General features: G+C 46.9%; 1 protein-coding gene across 2 annotated transcripts in view; it reads right to left on the bottom strand.

Annotated features, from left to right (window-relative positions):
* Positions 1–26,541, bottom strand: part of LOC138795966 (uncharacterized) — a 72,150-nt gene that overhangs the window by 6,983 nt on the left and 38,626 nt on the right. The window contains exons 2-3 of one of the 2 annotated variants that reach the window (XM_069975759.1): positions 8,848–9,099; positions 1,710–2,191 (exon numbers count right to left, since the gene is read on the bottom strand). In XM_069975759.1, the coding sequence (XP_069831860.1) occupies positions 1,710–2,185 (476 nt within the window). In that variant the 5' untranslated portion in view covers positions 2,186–2,191; positions 8,848–9,099. The remainder of the gene's footprint in view (positions 1–1,709; positions 2,192–8,847; positions 9,100–26,541) is intronic. The other variant, XM_069975758.1, reaches the window with a different exon arrangement.

Genomic DNA, 26,541 nt, shown 5'->3' with positions numbered 1-26,541 from the left:
ATTATTATCATATCTATAGCTGGAAAGATTTAGTTGAGCCAGTTCGTATGCAGATTTTTCTCAGATTTTCATTCCATTTTTCTCAGATTTTCATTCAGATTTATGCGAGACAGTTCTCTTCAAGACCTCCTTTTGTTTCCAGTATTTGTTCGCCTCTGTCTTGTCCCAACACAGTAGTTATCACACATAGTCATACCTAACCTTCACACTGGTCCATACATATCGCACCTTGGATGCCTTTTCGTGTGTTTGGCCTGTGGAGTGCTTGTGTGTGTGATTGAGTGGTATGAAAGGGAGCTCCCCATGTATGGTTGCTTTTATTATTTTGTTCTTTTCTCTTCCAGGTATCCAAGACACTACTCAGACACGCCAAGGTAGTACACAGGTCTTCACGTTCTCCTCCAGTAGGGTAACACATTTAACAGAAAACCTACTGTCTAACTGGCTGGAATATGGAGGGTCACCCGCCAGCAGTTAAGTTGTCCTGGCTTACACGTCAGATGGTTCACGCACTAGCTACCTGGTCGCCAGAGTACGTTAGGCACCCCTAGGTGAAGTCCTGCCACTAGGGTTTCTCATTCTCTCTCTCTTCTCACCTGTGCCTTGGGCGTGGGAAACACACACCTCATCACACTCACTCTCATCATTCATTCCTGTTGTTTGATTGTCCAGTCTATTCATGTTTGCTGCCTTCTAGATTCGCCGAGGTCGGCTCAAATTTGCTAGGGAGGTATGCAGTGTCCCAGAACATGCAGACTACTACTCCTATTATGGCCATTTCTATTGCTGTGTCAATGCCTGTTCTGGTAAGGGTTTGCACTGCAACTGCTGCTGGTTTTCCCCTAGTATTCTCTGGTAATGTGCATTCTCATGTGTATTCTCATGTATTCCTGTGTATTATTGCATTGTACAGTGGTATGCAAGGCTGTTGATCACGTGACCATGCCAGTGCCCTGTAACCATGGTTCCTCCAATGGCCGACTAGCTCTGGCCAGGAGCAACCATGTGACCTCCCACTTCCTCCTAACAAGTGAGTCTTCCCCCTGCTTCCAAGCAAGGAGGATGTGTGTCGTCCCTCTCCTGCCTCAGAGGAGTTGGGCTTCTTCTCTGCAGCTCCCACTTCACCACTAGAAGTGTGGATCAGGTGCGCTGCTATATTCAAGTCTTCGGCTTTATCTGCCTGCTCAAGTGTCCGGAGTCTTCTCTCTCATCTGGGTGTCATTCCGTTATCTCTCATCATCGCTGCAAGGATTCACAGCAAGTATTACTCTCAAGCTAATCCACCCAGCAACGCTATTTCTCTCATACTCCTACTCCCATCATCCGGCACGTATTCTCACAGCCTATGCAGCACCACTCCTGCCTTATTTGTCAAAGCCTGCTATATACCCGGTTGCATCCGGACAGAACTGTTGCTACTAGTTACCTCATCTATAATAAAACCGCTGTTACTGAACCCTGGCATTGGTGTCCACTAACTGGTGCCCTGACTAGGTGCAGCGAGGAATCGCATGCCCATCATCACCCGCAGGTTCCACAGACCGGCCCTACAGCTGTGCTGCCCTCAGGCCTATACCGTGACAAGTATAACCCCTGCAGCTGCCCCGGTCATTGCCCGCTCATAACACCAGCACTGCGGAAGTGGCCCCCAGGGGCCAGGGCATCGCAAATACACACTTAGACTGAACATGTAACAATCAGATTCTTACTTCTTCTTCTCATCAAGGAACTCTGCACCATCGTCATCCATCCGTGTGTGGAGCTCCTGGATGATCTTGTTCAGTGTCCCATAGAATTCCTTGTTGTCCTCCTTGATCCCTTTGTTATGCTCTGAGATGACTTGTTGGTAGCCCAGGTCTTGGGCATCGGCATTGACAGTATATTTCAGGCTCTGTAAAACCCGACTGTGGTCCTGTAGAAGGTTCTGGAGATATTTCACGTCCTCCTTGATGGTCTGAGAGTTGTCCTTTTCTACACATGGCTCCTGGCGCGGAGTCACAAAAGTCAGCTGACACTGGTTTGTTTCTTGCGGGTGATGTCGAGGCTCCTTAGGTTGGTCTTGGGGGGTGTCAAGAATGTATCCAGATCCCAAATCGGACAAGACGTCATCTCCACTTTGGCCTGAACTGAATGATATTGTGAGCCATAGGTTCAGCAACACATGTAAGGCCAGGAGCTGCCGCATTGTACCCTGTAATGACATAGACATGAGTATTAGTCGGTGACAGTCATGGTATCTTTTCTTCATAAGTTCAACTTTCAGGGGACAGCTGAGCAGAAACAATCACTAGTAATCACTGGGGGTCTCAGGAGCCTCCCACCAATCACAAATCAAAAAGTAGAGCAACTTCTTTGACTGGGCCAATTGGCACAGTGATGCTGAGCTCAAAAATGTTCTCATTGGGGGAGCGGGGGTTAGTTTTATGTCAGAGAGAGTGTATAGCCAAAACTTGTTCCTGCTAAAGTTTACCCCAGAGCCTGGCCCAGAGGCCAGGTTTCCTGACAGGGATTCTATGACATATTCAGTATTCTTCACAGCTATTATGCAGTGCTAAAGTTAAAGATGGGGTAACTACCACATAGAGACACCTTGCCTATGTCTGGGGTGACTATCCTTTTATGTGTTCAAGTCAAAATGTTCCTAGCACCAGAGGTTGGTCCGCAGCAGAGCAAAGAGTAGATAAAGCCAAAGTACTCTGTTGATCTTTGCTCAGCTATCTTATAGCAGAGGACGTGACTGGCGTTATTATACACCAGGGTTACATGTCCCATCTGACCAATCCCAGCTTGGCCCCTACAGGCACTGCTAGTATGTCCAAGGCAACGGGGACACATACAGGCTGGCTGATTGGCCGTCAGCTCAGCAGCCTTTCAACAAACTTTTTTTCGAACAACAAACAGGTAAGCAAACAGATGCTTTACTGTTCCTGAACGGGTACACACGTGTTCATGCATGAACTTGAACTTGGTGGTTTAACATTCGCTCAGCCTTAGACACCAGTTGATTGGAAAGTTATTTTTTTGCTGGAGTACCCCTTTAACACCTTATATGCAGTCCTATGTAACAGCACAGATAATGTAGTAGATGTGACCTGCAGTCCATAGATAACATACATTGATAACTCTCTGATTACAGTTGGTACAATTGTCCCTTTCCTCCCTAATAAAGTGCTGATTAGGTGGCAGGACTCTTAGTTTAGCCTCTATAGGTCGTGGACTTGCTAGTTGCAAAGTTGTAGGAAGGTGCATCTATGATGGCTGATAGGGTCAGAATAGAATACAGGTATATTGCTGTGTATACAGAAATAGAGCCCAGCATCCTTATTCTGGGGGTTTCATAAAGAGAAGAATTTGAGGACAGGTTCACTTTAAAAGATTCCAAATGGTCGATAATAAATCCTGAGCTTTCTATCCATCATGGAGGAGAAGTCACAATAGAGGCAGCAGTCATGCAGTGAGACAAGAGGACGATCATTACATTCGCATCATCAAGACTGCTTAATTGTGTAAAATCCAGGAGCGTTATAATAGACTCCTCCGGAGAATACAGAACATTCCGGCTCCAGGAGTTAATGGATCACTTAACAAAACGTATTATTATTCCCCCCCCCCCCCCCCCCCCCCCCCCAATCTGTTATATGGAGCTGACATTTATTACAGAGCATTGTAGCGGTAACGCCAGCAGCCGCCGTATCCTCTGCGCCAATGTGTCAGGAAAAGCAGGTGCCGGAGGATTCTATGCCAACTGGAATTAACAATGACCTGTCCAGAGACAATCAGACATTAGTGCAGATGTAGCAGGGCTGCCTTTAAGTCGCAAACAGATGGAATTTACTATATTTCTCTACTGAGTACTACTAATAAACTGTGGTCGGATTGTTATATAGGATACAGTTATAGACCAACACAGTGTAACTGATCCAACAACACACAAAAGGTTGGATCACTGACATCATTTATGGATACACCAAGTAAACATCCACAGTGCAGGGGGAAAATATAAGAATCCTTTTCCTTTTAACTTACCAGTCTATACTTAGAGTTAGGGCCGTATTACACAGCGCGATACCTAGTGTAAGCAAGTGCTCATCTGCTAGATACCTGTTGACCACAACCAGCGCCATCTTGTGTCCATCTGTTGACAGATGACTCTTCAGATAAAGTCGCCAGAGTTGACCTTCAAGTAAAAGGCCACTCAGCCAGTCACTGGCAATGGCAATCCCATCTTGGCCAGTGATTGGTTGAGCGGCCTGTCACTGCAGAGACCGGCTCTGAAGTCCCAGTGGTGGCTGCAGGGACCGGGCAGAAGCGAGAAGAACACCAGGAGCGTGGAGAGGTAAGTATAAAGTATAAACTTTATTTTTTTTTACTCATTCATCAGCCGTTGGCCGCGCATCACTATTACACATAGAGATGCACGGTCAGCAGCCGAAGACTTTTAAGCAGGTTGAAAGACAACGATCAGCTGATGTTAATTTCTTCGGCTGATCGTTGTCTTTATTACACGGAGAAATAATCTGCCGAAATGGCCTGATTGGGCAGATTATGGGTCCTATTTCACGGGCCAATGGGGGCCCGATTAACAATGCAAACGAGCGCTGATCTGCTAGATCGGCGCTCATTTACTGGGCCTATTCCACGGCCCCGATGATCGTTGAGCAAGGGCTGCAGGGACATCGTTACCGATGTCCTTGAAGCCCTTGCACCATACATTACCTGACAGGACATCTCTTCCGCTCCGTCTTCCTCCCCGGGTCCTACGGCACAGCATCAGCAGCTCCAGAGCGGCCTGACTGAGCTGTCAGACCGCTCAGCCAAACACTAGCCGCGGTGGTCCTGGCCTGTGATTGGCTGAGCGGTCTGACTGCTCAGTCAGGCCGCTCCGGAGCTGCTGATGCTGTGCCGTGGGACTCAGGGGGGGGGGGGGGGAGACGGAGCGGAGGAGAAGCCCTGCCAGGTAATGTATGGTGCTGCTTCTTAAATCGTCGGTCCCCCGCTGCGCACCGCTATTCCACTGTAGCGATGCGCGGTGGTGGACTGATCCGCTGACCGTTTTCTCTATTCCACCGAGCAATAATCGGCCGAATATCGCTTCCGTTGAATAGACCCCTATCTCTCCGTGTTATAGGGCCTTTAGGGTCCTTTTACATGGCCTGATAAGGGGCTGATCAGTAAGATTGCCGCTCATTTCCAGTGCCTTTACAAGGCAAGACCAAGCCACACAAAACAATCACTGTAAACAGTTCACTTACATTTTTCCCCTGCACTGTGGAGGTTTACTTAATGTTCTCAATAAAAGACATGGACAGTACAATGTTATCAGATGAGCTATATTGTATCTGTGAACCAACTGACCACAGGTAATCAGGATATTTCTTACAAATGTATATAAATACCCGGGCCAAGGTAAAGTAGCTTGTTGGTGCTCACATGGTGCTTAGTACCAGTACTACCTGGAGTAATCCCCCCCAACAACTCAACTGAAAAAAAAGGCTGCAAATAGAGAGGAAATATCTGAAGGCAATAAAAGCATCGCCCCCCTCCCCTTCATATTCCGCTTTTAGTTGCAATTACATTTCATTATATTTTTTCACTCCTAATAATCCACATGAAAGGAGAATCTCCAGTGACATTTATGTCATCAGTATATAAAGAGCAAATGTGATAGAAAGCAGAAAATTTAATTTAATTGTTGCTTATACAAAGATTTATCCCATATACAGTAGTCAATGATTTTGAATGCGATGAAACGGTTTTCTGGATGTCATGGGGGGGCGCGATCCCTACCCCTGTTATCTCCTGGATCAGATCCCACCGTTCTACATAGTAGGGATTTGTGCACATTCATACATCCACAAAAGGGTTAAACATTTGTTTGTCAGAATTTTTTCCCCCATTGTATTCATTATGGCATCACTGGATAATACCACGAAGAGTTAACTGCGGGATGATAGACAGAACAAAGCCTGGACGTGAAGGACGCTTTGCCGGGCACACAACGCATACTAATCTGCCCAGATTCATTTCCAATCAGCAAACATATTAATTGATGCTACCAGACAATAGCAGAAAGATCCAAGAAAAACAAAAAGCCTTGGCTGATGCTAAGCATTCTGGGAAAAACTACAGACAGGAAAAAAAAACCACAGTAGCGGCCAATGTTACACTGCGCCTTTCTGGTACCATGGAAGGAGAGTCAAGATGAAACATTCCGAGGCTGGAACTGCTGAGGAGTCAGTGACTGACATCCATGTACATGACAATAAATGTCACCCCCTGCCCGCCTGGGCCCCATGGCATCCTGGGCTTGTGGGTGAAATGGTTTCCACTCTATATGTTACCATTGTAATCTCCTGTGATGGTTCCTCTTTCTATGCTGGATAGAAGCCAGTTATGATTATCTGCACCTATTCATATCACTGCTTAACATGCCACACATCAAAGAACAATGGACCGGAATACATCCAGGGGCTTTACTGCTGCAGACTGGCCTCACCTGCTCTATACAGTGTCCACAACCAATGACACGGGGGGAGATATATATATACAGTGGTGCCTTGGATTACGAGCATAATTGGTTCTGGGACGGTGCTTGTAATCCAAATCCACTCTTAAACCAAAGCAAATTTTCCCATAAGAAATCATAGAAATGTAGAAAATTGGTTCCACACCCCAAAATTAATGATTTATGATTTCTAATAACATGTAAAACAAATGAAACAAACATTCAGAAACAGCAGAATATGTCATATTATAAGTGGATTAGGAGTTGTGTGAAACAGCTGTCATCCCCAGTGGAAGGTGTTGGCGTCCCTCTCCCCCTCTCCACCCGCACTATGCTACTATGAACATAAGAAGTGAATAAAGAAAGTTCTTTTACCGCAACGGTGAGTGCACTTGGACTTTTCCTTCTATACCAAATATTATAAGTTACTGTACAGTAATGGAGAGGATGGGAAACACAAGGGTGGACAGAGACTGCAGGGAGCATGAAGGAATGAGCAGATTACCTCCACAGTCCTGTCCCCTGATGCAAGCCCCAGCCTGAAGTGGATCTGCTATCATTTAGAAGGTGAGGGAGACTTTCTGGGTCACAGTACAGTGCTGTAGACCCCGGTATGCAGACCATTCCCCTCTCCCACTAACGCTCCCAGCCAGTACAGGGAGCTCTTAAACCAAGATACCACTATATATATATATATATATATATATATATATATATATATATATTATATATATATTCCTTAATATGATTAACAAAAGATGCAATAACTGCCCTATGACATCGCTGTGTGTATTATCCCTGTACTGTGACATCACTGTGTGTATTATCTCTGTACTGTGACATCATTGTGTATTATCCCTGTACTGTGACATCACTGTGTGTATTATCCCTGTACTGTGACATCACTGTGTGTATTATCTCTGTACTGTGACATCATTGTGTATTATCCCCTTACTGTGACATCACTGTGTGCATTATCCCTGTACTGTGACATCACTGTGTGTATTATCCATGTACTGTGACATCACTGTGTGTATAATCCATGTACTGTGACATCACTGTGTGTATTATCCCTGTACTGTGACATCACTGTGTGTATTATCCCTGTACTGTGACATTACTGTGTGTATTATCCCTGTACTGTGACATCACTGTGTGCATTATCCCTGTACTGTGACATCACTGTGTGTATTATCCATGTACTGTGGCATCACTGTGTATTATCCATATACTGTGACATCACTGTGTCTATTATCCCTGCACTGTGACATCACTGTGTGTACTATCCCTGTACTGTGACATCACTGTGTATAATCCCTGTACTGTGACATCACTGTGTGTATTATCTCTGTACTGTGACATCACTGTGTGTACTATACCTGTACTGTGACATCACTGTGTGTATTATCCCTGTACTGTGACATCACTGTGTGTATTACCCCTGTACTGTGATATTACTGTGTGTATTATCCCTGTACTGTGACATCACTGTGTGTATTATCCCTGTACTGTGACATCACTGTGTGTATTATCTCTGTACTGTGACATCACTGTGTGTACTATCCCTGTACTGTGACATCACTGTGTGTACCATCCCTGTACTGTGACATCACTGTGTGTACTATCCCTGTACTGTGACATCACTGTGTATAATCCCTGTACTGTGACATCACTGTGTGTATTATCCCTGTACTGTGACATCACTGTGTGTATTATCCCTGTACTGTGACATCACTGTGTGTATTATCTCTGTACTGTGACATCACTGTGTGTATTATCCGTGTACTGTGACATCACTGTGTGTATTATCCCTGTACTGTGACATCACTGTGTGCACTATCCCTGTACTGTGAACCCCACTATTGTGACATCACAATTATCCCTGTAGCCTGACATCACTATATGAACTGTACTGCGAGAACACTATGTGAATATTAGCGAGAAGGAGGACTGCAACAAATCTAGAAAGGACTGAATGCTAGGTCCCAGCACTAACCCATTGGGTCACCAGTGACTGGACACCATTCTGGTAACTCAATGACTGGATTCTTTTTTAAAGGGGTTGTCCATGAAATCACAGCACCTCCATTGAAGTATATTTGGCTGGGTGCGGTATTCTAAACAACCTGAGGACACCTGTGGCACTGATTTCAGTACAAAGATGCTGTATTGTTCTAAATTCTGACAATCCCTTTAACCCTAGCCCTGACTCTACCCATAGAGCATGATGAGGGAGCGGTCTTCATCTTACGGGAAGAAGTGTTGTCATCACCATTGGTTGATGTGAGTTTAATGAGGTTGGATCCCATTAACATGCGGCAGCACTAAGAGATGACAATTACCTGAAAAGCGGAAATATTTCCTGCCGGGAGATGAAATGAAGGTTTCCTGTGATTAAAGCCTCAGATCGATCCTGCGAGGTCAAAAAAATTCAAAAAACGGCCAATTTGCATATTTGTCAGCCGCTGGCTGTGGTCATGGCTCCAGGCCGTCATTTATATCCTGTGTGTATACTTATAATTAACACCACCGGGGTATTATAGCTCCGTGCCGTATAGAGATGTGGGGGGTGTGGGGCTTTAACCCTATGACGACTGTGCAAAACAAAAGAAGAACTATCAAGAACAGCAAGAGGATATAGCCAGGCATATATACAGCACATACAGTAATACTGCACAATACAATTACTTCTACATATGATTGTATTTATCAGTGTTCCCCATAGTAGTGACATTTCCCCCAAAATGCAGTGCGATATATGGAAGACCCTGATGTAAAAAAAACCTGCTCTGTCTGGCACACCACATTACATGCTGCTTACAAGTGTTATAGAATACCTGTGTTTCCCCGAAAATAAGACAGTGACATAATACTTTTTGCTCCCAAAGATTTGTTGGGTAGTATTTTCAGGGGATGTCTTATTTTTCCATAAAGAAAAATTCACATTTCACATATACAGCAGGGACAGAGCACACGGTATGGCGTTTTCTGGCCAACAGGGGGAACTCACCACAGCTCACTCGTACAGCACAGCAGGGACAGTGTACCTTATTGCAGCTTCCGGACACCAGGGGGCGCTTACTACAGCACAGCAGGGACAGCGTATAGTATGATGAGTAGGATAACGACAGACTGTGTGCAGCTCTACATCTGGCAGTAGGGGACAACGAGAATGGCGGCAGGTCTCTTGATGCCTTCCTTAGTGCACTCACAGCAGGGACAGCATATCGTATGGCGGCTTCTGGCCACTAGAGGGAGCTCATCACAGCACACTCTTACAGCACAAACAGGGACAGCGTACCGTATTGTAGCTTCTGACAACCAGGGGGAGCTCACCACAGCACACTCGTACAGCACAGCAGGCACAGCGTATGTTATGGCGGCTTCTGCCTTGATAGTATTTTAATCTATACTACCCCAATAGTACTACCACCCAGACTGCCCCAACAGTAGTGCCATCCGTACTGCCCCAAAAGTAGTGCTATCTACACTGTCCCAAAAGTACTGCTAGCTATACTGCCCCAATGGTAGTACCATCCATACTTCCCCGATAATAACACTATCTACACTGCCCCAACAGTAATGCCATGCATACTGCCCCAATAGTAGTACCATCCATACTGCTCCAATAGTTGTGCTATCTATACTGCCCCAATAGTAGTACTATCCACACTCCCCCAATAGTTATACTTTCTACACTGCCCCACCAGTACTGCTATCTGCACTGCCCCAATAGTAGTACCATCCATACTGTCCCAATAGTAGTAATATCTTAACTGCCCTAATATCATCCATACTGCCCTAATAGTAGTGCCATCCATATGGCTCCAATAGTAGTGATATCTAAACTGCCCTAATAGTAGTGCCATCAATACTGCCCCATAGTAGTGCCATCCATACTAAGGTGGAGATTTAGTAAGCTTAACTGTGCCAGAATTGGGCTGGTGTCTACCCAACAGATGAAGACAGTCACTGGCTCAGGTGGTGATTTGGGGGGGGGGGGGGGGCAAATATCCTGAGGGTCGAGACGTCACAATGAAGAGGTGAGCAGCAGGCACCTGAACACAGAGGAGGGAGCAGCGGTGAAGTGTCGGGTCACCGTGCATATTTATTTATAATATTACTATTATTATTATGACCCCCAGCTTCTTTTCTAAAAAATAAAGAAATCTCCCCAGACAGCCCCTTTAATAATGCAGAAACATGGCGGACACAGATTCACACTGTACCGAAGATGTATTATTATCTTTATTTATCTGTAAAGTCTCATTGTGGCCAGAACGATGTACAGAAGATAAGGGGTTAACATAGAGAACGTAACATAAAATCAAGTGTAATTACATCAAGGCCTTTGGCCATGAGGGCTTACAATCTACAAGGTGAGGGACATTCTGTAAACATATTGACCCCTTGTGAATGATCACATTGTATAACACAGTGACCCCATCTCCCATACACTGCGGCATCATGTGCATTATAGAGGTATTATCCCTCAAGGTCTCCCCCCCCAGTCCATTTTATCCTTGAAATATTTAGCTTTTCATGGAGAGGCAACGGCCATAAACATGTGACCTGTTGACATGAGGATGGATAAGTGTCCGGAATTAAGAGAACAAGGTCTGTAACTGTAAGATATTTAGTACTAGTGCAGTATGTAGGTGACAAAGAACTGGCTTTCAAAGTGACAATAATACAGCACCAAGGAGGCCGTATACTGTTCTTACATAATTCCTTTTGTTGTATGTGTCTAATATACAAAGGTCAATTTCAGAAAAGATTTTTTGGGGGGGTTCCTGTGTGATGTTACCATACTAAACCCCAATGGGATTCCTAAACTTAAATAATTGTTCAGGAATATAACTGTTCCTTATGTACAAGAATATAGCTACTATAATACTGCTCCTATATACAAGAATATAACTACTATAATACTGCTCCTATATACAAGAATATAACTACTATAATACTGCCCCCTATATACAAGAATATAACTACTATAATACTGCTCCTATAAACAAGAATATAACTACTATAATACTGCTCCTATATACAAGAATATAACTACTATAATGCCAAAGACAAAGATATAGTAGCCGGCACTAACTGACACTATGTAGTAACCACTAAACACAGTTACATGGAACAATAGCGGAACTTCGGATTCATATATACGGCCTTGCCGGTGGTGCTCCGGTAGAGAGGAGAATCAAATGAATGAAAGGAGATAAATATCAAAGCACTCACCGATAAAAGGTTCTTGTATATCAACGGCTTTAATTCAGCTCGACATCACAGGGAGGGGTAGATGGATCAGGTGCGGGGGTAACTCAGGCAGACGAACGTTTTCGCGCTGCAGAGCTTTGTCAAGTCTTGTCAAGTGATGTCGAGCTGAATTAAAGCCGTTGATATACAAGAACCTTTTATCGGTGAGTGCTTGTAACGCCTGGAGTAGTGGATCCACTGGACCGTCACTAGTGATGGCACTAACCTCACCAGGGAGCGGAGTCTAAGGGGCCGCTGGTTTTCACCAGAGCCCGCCGGAAGGCGGGATGGACTTGCTGCGGCAGGCGACACCCAGGTCGCTACCCCTGGCTTGGTTGCTAGTGACGGCAGGCGAGGCGTGGCAGGAGCAGTAGGCAGGAGATGGTACTGGCAATGGTCTGTAGGTAAGACCGCACGTGACAGGCTGAACCCAGGAACCAAGGTGTAACGGGGAAGCAGGAACAAGGAGAGGGGACCAGGTAGCGGACAGGAATCGAGAACAAGGACTAGGGACCAGGTAGCGGACGGGAATCAGGAACAACAGGGAGCTGGGCCAAACGCTATGGGAAGCATGTAGAGGCTCCAACACAAGGGACAGGGCATGCTGGGATTTATAGGGGAGTGATTCGTGCAACTAACCAATTAAGGGCGGACTGGCCCTTTAAATCTGAGACAGCCGGCGCGCGCGCCCTAGGAGGCGGGGACGCGCGCGCCGGCCGGCACAGACCGAGACAGGAACGGAGGAGAGGTGAGGCGCCCCAGGGGCCGAACTAGCAGCAGCGCCGGGTCCCTACACAAGGACCCCGGCGGCTGCACGGGACAGGAGGCGGTCGTGGCGGCGACCCGGAACGCGGGAAGCCGCCGCGGCCGTGACAGTACCCCCCCCCCTTTGGCCTCCCCCTCTTTCTTGCCTGCAAATGGCACAGGAAGCCACAAAGTCTTTGACATCTTGGAACAAACTGGGCCACCAGTAGTGGCGGGAGATCCGTTGCCCGGTCTTTCGGACTCCAGGGTGCCCGGCCTCCAATGAGGAATGTCCCCACTTCAAAATCCCTCTTCGAAGCGCAGGGTGAACATGGGTCTTTCCGGGGGGTATTCTCTGAAGAGTAGAGGTGACGACTGGTACTAGGCGACCAGGAGGTATACTGTGGCGAGGGGATGTGGGTTTGTGGATGAGATCCTTCTCGGCAGAGAAGGAATCCGCCAAGTCTTGGTCTTCTGCCGGTAGGCCAGATAGAGGCTTGGCGGGGTCAGGTGACGACACCGAGTACTTGGTCTGAGGTGACTTGAGACACTGGTTGGAACAGTCCTGACCCCAACTGATAATCTCCCCAGTTCTCCAGTCCAGCTTAGGAGCATGTAATTGCAGCCAAGGGAGTCCCAGGAGGATGGCGGGGGATGAACGGGGCAGGACGTAGAAGGATATCTTTTCCTGATGTAAAGGACCCACCTGGAGGACTAGAGGTGCGGTCTGGAAATATATCTGGTCGGTAAGAATCTCGCCCGTGACCGAGGAGATAGTCAAGGGCCTGGCTAGTTGGATCACGGGTAGCCGCCATCTTTGGACCAATGTTGCCGCAATAAAACTGCCTGCTGACCCAGAATCGAGAAAGGCAGTAGTCTGGTGATTTTGTCCTGAGGATGTCTGGATGGAAACCGGCATAGACAAATTTGGAAAGGTAGCGTTCACGCCTAGGGACACCTGTCCCACCGGACCTAGGTGCGAGCATTTCCCGGACGTTTGGGGACGTAGGGGACATCTCAGCCGATAGTGATCCGAACCACCGCAGTAGAGGCAGAGATTCAGCTCCAGACGACGAATTCTTTCATCAGGCGTCAGGTGAGCCCGTTCCACCTGCATGGGAATCTCAGGAGAGGGCTGGGGCACCGGAAAGTCAGGATTCTCTGCACAACTTGGAGTCACCAGAGTATTTGCTTGGGAGAGCCAGTAGAAGTCTCGAGGTAGCTGCAGGTGGTGATAGGCGCTGGGCTGTAGTATGCTGCTGTAGGGCGGCAGTCAATTGCTGGATTTGCTGAGCCTGTTGAGCGACCACTCTGGCGACATCACGGAGATCAGGCACCTCGCCGGGATCCATGGTTGGAGCCTACTGTAACGCCTGGAGTAGTGGATCCACTGGACCGTCACTAGCGATGGCACTAACCTCACCAGGGAGCGGAGTCTAAGGGGCCGCTGGTTTTCACCAGAGCCCGCCGCAAGGCGGGATGGACTTGCTGCGGCAGGCGACCCCCAGGCTTGGTTGCTAGTGACGGCAGGCGAGGCGTAGCAGGAGCAGTAGGCAGGAGATGGTACTGGCAATGGTCTGTAGGTGAGACCGCACGTGACAGGCTGAACCCAGGAACCAAGGTGTAACGGGGAAGCAGGAACCAGGAACAAGGAGAGGGGACCAGGTAGCGGACAGGAATCGGGAACAAGGACTAGGGACCAGGTAGCGGACGGGAATCAGGAACAACAGGGAGCTGGGCCAAACGCTATGGGAAGCATGTAGAGGCTCCAACACAAGGGACAGGGCATGCTGGGATTTATAGGGGAGTGATTTGTGCAACTAACCAATTAAGGGCGGACTGGCCCTTTAAATCCGAGACAGCCGGCGCGCGCCCTAGGAGGCGGGGACGCGCGCGCCGGCCGGCACAGACCGAGACAGGAACGGAGGAGAGGTGAGGCGCCCCAGGGGCCGAACTAGCAGCAGCGCCGGGTCCCTACACAAGGACCCCGGCGGCTGCACGGGACAGGAGGCGGTCGCGGCGGCGACCCGGAACACGGGAAGCCGCCGCGGCCATGACAGTGCTTTGATATTTATCTCCTTTCATTCATAACTACTATAATACTGCTCCTATATTCAAGAATATAACTACTATAATACTGCTCCTATAAACAAGAATATAACTACTATAATACTGCCCCCTATATACAAGAATATAACTACTATAATACTGCTCCTATATTCAAGAATATAACTACTATAATACTGCCTCCTATATACAAGAATATAACTACTATAATGGAGTGGAAGGAAAGAAATACGTAGTGGCACTCACCCTTTGTCATTCAGCTAAGCGGCTTTATTACAATTCACAAGTTGCGGGGAGGGAAAGGACTCAGGTGTGTTCGCGTCCTGGGACGGCCGTTTCGGGGATACGCCCCCTTTGTCGACCAGGTGATGACGTCAGGATGCCAAGGAGGGTGTTATATACAAAAGCAGAGACACAGCGCCAACTCGGGGATAGAAAAACATATATGATCCTAAATAAGGACCCTATCCCGGAGATAAAAGAGAAATTAAGGTCCATGCTCAACAAATACACTACTCTGGGCACTATAGATAAAAAAAACAGCAGAAAAACTCATCCCCACAGCCCCCAGGCCGCCCAGGTGGTACTTCCTGCCCAAAATCCATAAATCGCTCGAAGTACCACCTGGGCGCCCGATCGTGTCTGCCATTAACTCACCAACTGAGAACCTCTAAAAAATTCTTAGATTGGCTACTGAATCCACTTCTGAAGTGCATACCTTCATACCTCAGAGATTCTAGTCATTTTTTGCAGATGCTGGAAGATACCCCCTGGTCTAACGACTGCTCTCTTGTTTCCATCGATGTAGAAAGCCTCTACACCCGCATCCCACATGATGCGGGTGTAGAGGCAGTATCATGGTTCGTCAGGCAAAATGATGCCACGACATCCATGGAGGACTTCATCCGGGAAGCCTTGAAATTTATCCTCACCAACAACGTGTTCCTGAGTGAGAGCAGGTGGCACCGACAGGAGATCGGCACTGCCATGGGCACGCCGGTCTCCTGTACGTATGCTAATCTGTTTCTTGCTAAGATGGAACACGACACTGTTTTTACCCCTAATAACCCATACATAAAGTACATCAAAACTTACTACAGATTTGTAGATGATGTCTTTATGATATGGCAGGGAACTGAGAAAGATTTTCTAGATTTCATACAATACCTCAATGAGTCCAACAGGGTTAATATGTTCTTTACATCTAAATTCGGAGGACTGACCCTCGAATTTTTAGATGTCCTTGTAGAGGTCAAAAATGATTCCCTCTGCACCTCTGTATACAGGAAGCCTACAGCCTGTAATTCTCTCCTCCATTTCGAGAGCTCCCACCCTGAGCACACAAAAAAAGCCATTCCTTATGGCCAAATGCTCAGGCTACGTAGGGTTAATAATACCGATGAGTTATTCTCACGGCAGGCTCTCGAAATGGAGGAGAGATTCCTGGAAAGGGGTTACCCCCCCAACATAGTACATGAAGCAAGACGTCGCGCCGAATCTAAATCCAGAGCTTCCTTACTAAAACCATCCCAGAAAAATAAAAATAGTGACAGAAGATTTAATTTCATTTTTCAAAATTCTCCAATGAACACCATATTGAAAAACTCCATATTGCGCCACTGGCACCTCTTAGAAAGTGACCCTGACCTCTATGAAATAGCCTCCCGTAGACCTTGCATATCATACAGGAAGAACAAAAATATAGGTGACTATATGAGTAACAATACACACACTGAAGCCACAACCACTAGCCAGAAACATTGGCTTACCTTCACTCTACCGCAAGGAAATAAAAAATGTGGACAGTGTAGATATTGTGTGCATATGTTAAATGTAGCGTATATCCGCCTAGGCGGCACCGATTGCCTTATACATGATTTCATAACCTGCAAATCTTGTTATGTTGTATATGCCATAGTTTGTAGCTGCCAAATGTATTACATAGGCAAAACAAAAAGAGCATTATGGATCCGTTTTAAGGAACATGTTTATTCCGTAAAAACGGGAAAGGGGGTTCCCCGCTTGATTGAACATATCAGAACTGTCCACAATGGCAACACCTCCTCATTAAGATTTCTGGGCCTCGAACGGGTTAACCCCCCTAAGGACGGCTCAGACAGACATCAAACCCTATTGAGGAGGGAATCTACATGGATCTCACGTTTAAATGCAGTTGGTCCACTCGGTCTCAACGAGCGGAACGATTTAAGTGTATTCATCTGATACCTGAAAGTTGTTTTTATTGGCTGTTATGCATCACGTGCACAATGTATTTTGTATATAACACCCTCCTTGACATCCTGACGTCATCACCTGGTCGACAAAGGGGGCGTATCCCCGAAACGGCCGTCCCAGGACGCGAACACACCTGAGTCCTTTCCCTCCCCGCAACTTGTGAATTGTAATAAAGCCGCTTAGCTGAATGACAAAGGGTGAGTGCCACTACGTATTTCTTTCCTTCCACTCCAGTATACCTTGCCTCGGTAGTGTGCACCCCCTTCCAGCAGCCACATTCACATTTATTGTCTGGCTTCAGAACCTATCCTCGGTTCCCATCTAGACAGTGCACATTTTGGAGCGGTGCAGGCTTCTGTATTTCACTACCCACATAACTACTATAATACTGCTCCTATAAACAAGAATATAACTACTATAATACTGCCCCCTATATACAAGAATATAACTACTATAATACTGCTCCTATATTCAAGAATATAACTACTATAATACTGCCTCCTATATACAAGAATATAACTACTATAATACTGCTCCTATAAACAAGAATATAACTACTATAATACTGCCCCCTATATACAAGAATATAACTACTATAATACTGCTCCTATATACAAGAATATAACTACTATGATACTGCTCCTATATACAAGAAAATAACTACTATAATACTGCTCCTATATACAAGTATATAACTAATACAATACTGCTCCCTATGTACAAGAATATAACTACTATAATACTGCTCCTATATACAAGAATATAACTACTATGATACTGCTCCTATATACAAGAATATAACTACTATAATACTACTCCTTTATATAAGAATATGTGATATTACCTTGAGCTGTATTCATCTTTTAATAATAGAATCTTATACTCAGGATGGTGAATTACTTAGGGAATGATTGGAGTTCTAATCCAACAACATTGACTGAATATTTTCCTATTAACGTAATGAATGTGCATTCATTTTCGAACACCCAAATAAGACTGTATATGACTGGGATCATTACTGATGGTAAGGGGGGGGGGGGCACTTATTTTATCCCATAATTCTATCATTCCCATTCTTTTCAAGATTTGTTGTTTATAGACATAATTATATTTTATTTATTGAAGTTCAATGAAGAGCGCAATGATTAAAGGCTCATTTACATATACATGACTTTATGCTCATAAATTCAGTTAGCAAAATCAAGTGTTTATTTCCTGTAACAGAATAAAAGAGCATGCAGCAAATATTAAATAAAATTTAAATCCAATAATAGTAAAAAAAAAAAAAAACATTAGTGACCAGATGCTTCTATAGGCTTGGATTGTTGTGTATGCTTGTGCAGGTATCCTTGTCATTATTGCATAATGAACATTTCTGCAATTTTATAGTAGTTATATTCTTGTATATAGGGGCAGTATTAGAGTAGTTATATTCTTGTATATAGGGGGCAGTATTATAGTAGTTATATTCTTGTATATAGGGGGCAGTATTATAGTAGTTATATTCTTGTATATAGGGGGCAGTATTATAGTAGTTATACGAACTGGAGAGTCCTGTGACATTGGGGTTGCAGGGCCGTTCCATGGCCTCCCTTCCCTGCACGTGCACGCTTTGCGGGGTTGGCGGTCGCTGACCGACACGGTGTGGAGTTAGCGTAGGGACCCGTGTGGACCAGAGGACCTGCGCGGTGGTACACGGGGCAATATGGTTTGATCAATTCATATACAGACACTCTGGTGTTGATTTTTAATATAGGCCTGGCGGCATTAGTATCAGCCATAGATGGGATGTGCAGCCGTTCCATTCTCTCCAGTTCGTGTATTATAGTAGTTATATTCTTGTATATAGGAGCAGTATTAGAGTAGTTATATTCTTGTATATAGGGGGCAGTATTATAGTAGTTATATTCTTGTATATAGGTGCAGTATTATAGTAGTTATATTCCTGTATATAGAAGCAGTATTATAGTAGCTATATTCTTGTATATAGGAGCAGTATTATAGTAGTTATATTCTTGTATATAGGGAGCAGTATTATAGTAGTTATATTCTTGTATATAGTAGCAGTATTATAGTAGTTATATCCTTGTATATAGGAGCAGTATTATAGTAGTTATATTCTTGTATATAGGAGCAGTATTATAGTAGTTATATTCTTGTATATAGGAGCAGTATTAGAGTAGTTATATTCTTGTATATAGGAGCAGTATTATAGTAGTTATATTCTTGTACACAGGAGCAGTACTATAGTAGTTATATTCTTGTATATAGGAGCAGTATTATAGTAGTTATCAACGAAGAGAGAAACAGGTGGCTGGCACTACACATATAATATACGGGTCCGGAGAACGGACTGCGGCAGGCTAAACCCCGGTTGCGTAAATGTCTGAGGTGTGTGGAGGTACTATACGCCAGAATAGTCAATCCAATATAGGCAACAATAGAACCAATAGAAGCGGGCACTTACCACTGTATCACCGTTGAATGCTTTATTTATCTGGGTGGACATGCAGCAGGAAAGGGGGAAGATGGAGGAGCGGGTGCAAGCCAACAAACGTTTTCACGCAATTACGCGCTTCGTCAGGTATATATTCTTGTATATACGGTACTAATAAAACTACTATAATCTTTCAGAATAATGTGTTTTAACCTTTGCTACTTTCCAGAATACTTTGATGGTAAGTATAAAGTGATAATCTCTTGACAACAAGTTTTTTATATGCCATTTTCGTGCCCATTTTTAGGAACACACAGTTTTCTCACTGGGGGAGGTGAAGTTTTTTGTTTTGTGGTTGTGTTTTATACTTTTCACATCCTTTTTACATATAATATTACATCATGGATCATAGACACAGTACACAGTGTGCACATACATAGACTCTATCATGATATGTGTATAAGAAGCCATAAAATATCATTAGGGGGAGTCTGCGATGTATTTGTCATCACATCCCCTCTTTGTTAGTGATAATTGCAGCGTTCCTGTCACGCGATCTGTGGGCTTTACTGTTCTCAGAAGAAAAATGTCTTTATTCCCAGCACGGAGACCACAAGAACTTGTCTTATAGCAGCGGCCAAACACTTGGAAATGGGCAAATCCTAACGTTGACTCTAATGGGAACGTGAGTCACAGAGTCCTGGGCCGCCAAAGCAATAATTACCGACAAACAGAAACACATGTTTTCACATCCTCATCCTGGCTACGGAGTATTCGCAGAGCTCCCCGTCTACCACAAACTACAGTCTATTTATATGAGTGGCTGCAATGAGAAGCTCGTAACCATTTAGCGTAAATTAGGGCTGCACTAATGGTATAATGAGTGTGACACAGGGGACTATCCCCGGGTGGAGATCACTGACTAACCTGGCCTCACACCCATTGGGAACGTGACTTTTCCTGAAAACTAAACTTTTTTTGTTGACCAATTTTAGCATTATTTTCATGCAGGATTCAAACCCTGGACCCCAACAGTGAGGGTTTGCAGGTTCAAATCCTACCAGGGTCAACATCTACACGAAGTGTGTAGTTGTCTCCATTTTGTGGGGGGTTTTCTCCAATACTCTGATAACATAGTGAGAAGTCAATTGGTTTCCTAAACTGTTTGCTTGGTGAGAAAAGTGTGAAAGGGGCGTGGTTTGTGCAAAAATTGGGCGTGGCCTACTTTGTAAAAAAAAAATGTTCCTGAATCTGGCGGAATTAAAACCAAGTAATAGTTGGTATAAATTTTGCACCAATAAAACTAGACAGATTTATCAAACAGCCTGAAACACTTAAAGATTGTCTAGTTTAAGTTTGCACAGTATTAGTAAATGTGGGCTGATGTGTCAATGAAGACCTTAAAGGGTTTTCTTCATAATTAACACTTTATGAATAGGTGATGAGTGATGGGTTGGCTTCTGTTTAAACCCCCCACCACTCATGAGAACATGGTGCTATGTACCCCCATGTGAATGGAGAGGCTGTTTAGCATTACCACTCTAACTCTATAGAGAATACTTGGGATACTCACTGTTTTTGGCCATCTTCAACAGTTCAGTAAACCTTAAATGGGGTGGTAGTGTGCATGCTGAACATGGCGCCATGTTTTTATGACTTATCGGGGTTTCGGTTAGACCCCCATTCATGCAACTCTGTACCCACAATCTGACCCCCCCCCCCCCAAAAAAAAAACAAAAAAAAAAAAAAACGCTTGTACTGATCTGTCCTGCGGTCCATTCGGCAGGTGATGGTTATTGTCCTAAAAACAACCTTTAAACCGGAAGCCCCATGCCCAACGGGCGTGGTCTAGATTGTGTATGCATTAGGCTGGCACACACTCTCTGTCCCTCCTCCCCACCATCCTCATTATTAGGAATGCTCCAGGCAGGTATTCTCCTATTCCCCACCTGTGTCAGCCCGGCAAATGGGGTGGATGGTTAAGCAGCTGTGCAATGTTCAGACAAGAGTAAATGTTTCAGTGGCATTCCTAATGATGGAGAGAATGGGGAGGAGGGACGGAGGGGTGGTGCAAGGTTAGGGCACAGATACTCCCGTTTGGCACGGGGTGCAAATATCACCATTTATGACGTCTATATATCTATTGGAGTATCACCATATATGATGCCTATATATCTAGTGGAATATCACCATGTGTGACGTCTATAGACCACTATCTAGTGGAGTATCACCATCTATGGTGTCTACATATCTAGCGGAGATCACCATCTGTAATGTCCGTATGTCTAGCGGAGTATCACCATCTCTGATGTTCATATAGTTAGTGGAAGACCGCTGTCTATAATGTCCCTATATTTAATGGAGTATCATTGTCTATAATGTCCATTTATCTAGTGCACCATCTATGATCGATTATATATATATATATATATATATATATATATATATATAATGTCAAAATGCACCTAATTTACAGGACTAATTCATGGGACTCTTCCATAAGGGACAGAATGTTGACAATAATGACAGTACCTTTACGTTTCCTAGCAACCACCTGTCTTCCTGCCTGAGTGACTACCTGTACCAGGTATATCCTATACTTCAGACTTCGCCCCATACTATATAGGTGTGATTTAGTACTGCATAACACCTGCCTAGTAGACAATGCGAATAAGAAATCTAATAGAAGCCATATTGGTTGTTAGTGGAGACGAGTGCAACTTGAGCATGTTTGGGTCCAATTGTCCAGTATTTGATTACTGGCGACTGAAGAAGTTGGATGCAGCCCTAGGGAGTCCTGGAAAACATAGATAAAGCCATATGCCATAGGCTGTATCCATATATCCCATCTAGGCCCTAAATTGCTATGGCGCATGACTTACAGCATTGCCACAAAACATCATGGTTCCAGTTTGTAGCAGCGGCAGAAGGGTCAGCCACGTGGACGCTAGGCTGCCACATCAGCTGTTCTGATACGGTCTCATTATTAGAAGTCTCTCACATGTTCTGGACTTAAGCTGCTCGACCTCATATGAGAGTCCCCCGGAGAGTAATAACCAGCATCAGCCCCTGGAAAATGTCTGTATTAATAGGCTGGAAATGTTTATATTTAGTGCCAGGATATAATCATACGAGCAGATGATTACGATGTCAGAGCGGACACCGAGCCAAAGACTTACATGAAATTATGTTACAATTGTGAAATTCTGAAAGATTCCAAAATGATGAGAGATTCCAATACGAGACAGTCATAAAGGATTATGTAAGATTTATCTCACCTGCTTATCCATGTCACTATCCAATCAGCCAATCACAGGCCAGTAAACTCACCAATCTTACTGGTGGTCATGGGCAGCAAATGTCATCTAAGTAACCTGAGTGCATGTATGCAGGGCCGTATTTGCCACTAGGCACCCGTGGTCCGGTGCCTAGGGCGGCGCCCTGCAGGGGGCAGCACCTACAGGGATCAAAATATATTTTTTTTTAATAAAAAAAATATTTTTAACCCCCGCCGCCCTAGGTACCGGACCGCGGGTGCCTTGTCCGCGGCCGGGGGGCCACACCGCCGCTGCCGCCACCGCCGCCACCGTTGTGCAGCCCCGGGGCATCCGGGGTGAGCTCCTTCCGGCACACGCTGCTTCTATCTCAGGCCAGCAGCTCACCCCTGCAGCCCCGCAGTGCCCGAACTTCTTCCTGCTCGGCGCGATGACGTCACGAGCGCTGCAGCAGGAAGAAGTTCGGGCACTGCGGGGCTGCAGGGGTGAGCTGCCGGCCTGAGATAGAAGCAGCGTGTGCCGGAAGGAGCTCACCCCGGACGCCACGAAGCTGCTTTGGGGGGACCTGACCGGTCTGCCTCTGCCCCCGGCTGTTCCCTCTTCCCCCCCACAGCTCCTCTTCCTGCCTGTGCCCCCATCTGCTCCCCCTGCTTGTGCCCCCATCTGCTCCCCCTGCCCCAATCTCCTCCCCCTGCCTGTGCCCCCCATCTGCCCCCCCTGCCCTCATCTGCCCCCTTTGCCTGTGCCCCCCATCTGCTCCCCCTGCCCCCATCTGCTCCCCCTGCCTGTGCCCCCAGCTGCTCCTCTGCTTCCCAGTTGCTCCCTCTTCTCCCCTTGTCCCCCCAGCTTCTCCCCTGCCACCCCAGCTGCCCCCATCCTCTCCCTGCCACCCCAGCGGCTCCCCCTGCCCCATCAGATGCTCCCCCTGCCTCCCCAGATTCTCGCCCTGCCCCTGCCACCCCCAGCTGCTCCCCTTTCCGTCACCCCAGCTGCTCCCCCCCCTGTCACCCCAGCTTTTCCCCCCTGTCTCCCCCAGCTGCCTCCCTTCCCCAGTCCCCCCCCAGCTGCCTTCCTTCCTCAGCCCCCCAGCTGCCTTCCTTCCTCAGCCCCCCAGCTGCCTCCCTTCCTCAGCCCCCCCGCTGCCTCCCTTCCTCAGCCCCCCCCAGCTGCCTTCCTTCCTCAGCCCCCCAGCTGCCTTCCTTCCTCAGCCCCCCAGCTGCCTCCCTTCCTCAGCCCCCCCCAGCTGCCTCCCTTCCCCAGTCACCCCAGCTGCCTCCCTTCCCCAGCCCCCCCCAGCTGCCTCCCTTCCCCTGTCACCCCCAGCTGCCTCCCTTCCCCAGTCACCCCCAGCTGCCTCCCTTCCCCAGTCACCCCCAGCTGCCTCCTTTCCTCAGCCCCCCCAGCTGCCTCCCTTCCCCAGTCACCCCCAGCTGCCTCCCTTCCCCAGTCACCCCCAGCTGCCTCCCTTCCCCAGTCACCCCCATCTGCCTCCCTTCCCCAGTCACCCCCAGCTGCCTCCCTTCCTCAGCCCCCCCCAGCCGCCTTCCTTCCCCAGTCACCCCCATCTGCCTCCCTTCCCCAGTCACCCCCAGCTGCCTCCCTTCCCCAGTCACCCCCATCTGCCTCCCTTCCCCAGTCACCCCCATCTGCCTCCCTTCCCCAGTCACCCCCAGCTGCCTCCCTTCCTCAGCCCCCCCCAGCTGCCTCCCTTCCTCAGCCCCACCCCCCAGCTGCCTCCCTTCCTCAGCCCCCCCCAGCTGCCTCCCTTCCCCAGTCACCCCCAGCTGCCTCCCTTCCTCAGTCTCCCCCCAGCTGCCTCCCTTCCCCAGTCACCCCCAGCTGCCTCCCTTCCCCAGTCACCCCCAGCTGCCCTCCTGCCCCAGTCACCCCCAGCTGCCCACCTGCAGACGAGTTGTGGTCAGAGAAGTCTTCATGATGGTTGCGCCAGATGGAGAAGAAAGCAAAAAGTGAGCAACGGCAATGGGAGAAGACGTCACCTGTGAGTCATAAGTAACTGCACTGTAAACAATTCTATAGTGTGCAGAGCCTGTGTACCATTGGGGTCTAAATGGGTCAGTGTATGGTTTGCGGTAGTGTACTGACACAGCCCTGCGGTCACTACAGTACACTAGCGCAAACTTTTAAACTAGAATCAAACTACAACAGCTGCAGGCACTACAACTCCCAGCATATGCTGAGGGCTGCAGACTGTCAGTACATGCTGGGAGTTGTAGTGCCTGCAGCTGTTGTAGTTGGGCCCTAGGTGGCATATAAGAATATATAGATCAGTGGGGGCTCAGTGCAGGGAAGTGACCCCAGAACATCACTAATTGGGGATAGAACAAAAACATCTCCCCCTATCCCCTATTAGTGATATTCTGGGGTCACTTCCCTGCACTGAGCCCCCACAGATCTCTGTATTATTATATGCCACACAGCATCCAGTGTATAATGCACCTAGGACCCAACTACAACAGCTGCAGGCACTACAACTCCCAGCATGTACCGACAGTCTGCAGCCCTCAGCATATGCTGGGAGTTGTAGTGCCTGCAGCTGTTGTAGTTGGGTCCTAGGTGCATCATACACTGGATGCTTTGTGGCATATAAGAATACATAGATCTGTGGGGGTTCAGTGCAGGGAAGTGACCCCAGAACATCACTAATAGGGGATAGAACAAAAACATCTCCCCCTATATCTTAGTGATGTTCTGGGGTCACTTCCCTGCACTGAGCCCCCACAGATCTCTGTATTCTGATCTCCCACAAAGCATCCAGTGTATAGGACCCAACTACAACAGCTACAGGAACTAGAACTCCCAGCATATGCTGACAGCCTGTAGCCCTCAGGATATGCTGGGAGTTGTAGTACAGCATAGACAGATGTATTGCTGGACCTTCAGGGCTGATGGTTGTCACCCACAGATTGCAGCCTCCAGGAGTCTCAGCACACAGTGATTTATTACAGGGTTGTCCTCTCAGAGACTACAACTCCCAGCATAGCCGGAGAGCTGTATAAATGTAGGGATTTGTCACAGATACAGATGAATTCAGGAAAGGAGCGGGTCAGCATGTCGTGTCTCACTGGTTCTATATTGGTGGGCCCCAGGTGCCCCAGTCCCACACTGGACAGAAGCGGCCCCCGAACTAAGACGTCCCCGGCCTCCTTCGTTCCTCCATCACGTCTGTTTGATGAGAATAGCGGGCATCAAGCAGAGCGGCACACAAGTGCCAGGGTATATACCATGCATGTAACCAGCCAGTGCCAGGGGGGGGGGGGCGCCTCAGCAAGCAAGGTGCCTAGGGCAGCATGAACTCTAAATACAGGCCTGCATGTATGTGTGTCACCTAAGTGCTACAACAAAGTGCCACACACAAAGACATGGTGAACAGTTCTGGTTAACTATTTACCATGCTGAAACTTTGGGTTCAGCTATGTTTGTCCAAACCTAAACACTCAGCATTTGACTCCTGGCAAATGGAAAACTTGCATACTGCCCTTAGAAGTCCGGAAAACATGGATACAGTCATATGCCATAGGCAGTATCCATGTTTTCCTGGCAGCTCTCCATGCAACTTCTCCAGCCACCGAGAGTCAAATGTTGACCGTTCCGGTTCAGACAAACATGCCAAACCTAAACTTTACGCAAGTTTGCTTAATACTAATTGTAAGTCTTCTACAAATTGATCCATATTCTGATCCTCAAGGCCAGTGTTGAGCAATCTTGCCAAAAGTTTGGGTTAGGCAACAATCGTCTGAACCTGCAATGTTGACACCAGCCAGCTGGAGAAGTTGGATGATGCTCTAGGGAGTCCTGGAAAACATGGATACAGCCATAGGCCATAGGCTGTATCCATGTTTTCCTGGCAGCCCTAGGACGGCATCCAACCTCTCCAGCCATCGGGAGTCAAATGTAGAGAGTTCGGGTTCAGACGAACATTGCCGAACCTGAACTTTCAGCAAGTTTGCTTAACACTACTTCAGGAGTCATGTAAGGATCATGAACCATTGGTCTCC

This window comes from Dendropsophus ebraccatus, chromosome 6 (genome assembly GCF_027789765.1).
Source record: "Dendropsophus ebraccatus isolate aDenEbr1 chromosome 6, aDenEbr1.pat, whole genome shotgun sequence".
NCBI classification, from domain to species: domain Eukaryota; kingdom Metazoa; phylum Chordata; class Amphibia; order Anura; family Hylidae; genus Dendropsophus; species Dendropsophus ebraccatus.
Note: the sequence above shows the minus strand (reverse complement) of the source record. Positions and strands in the feature narration are given on the sequence as shown.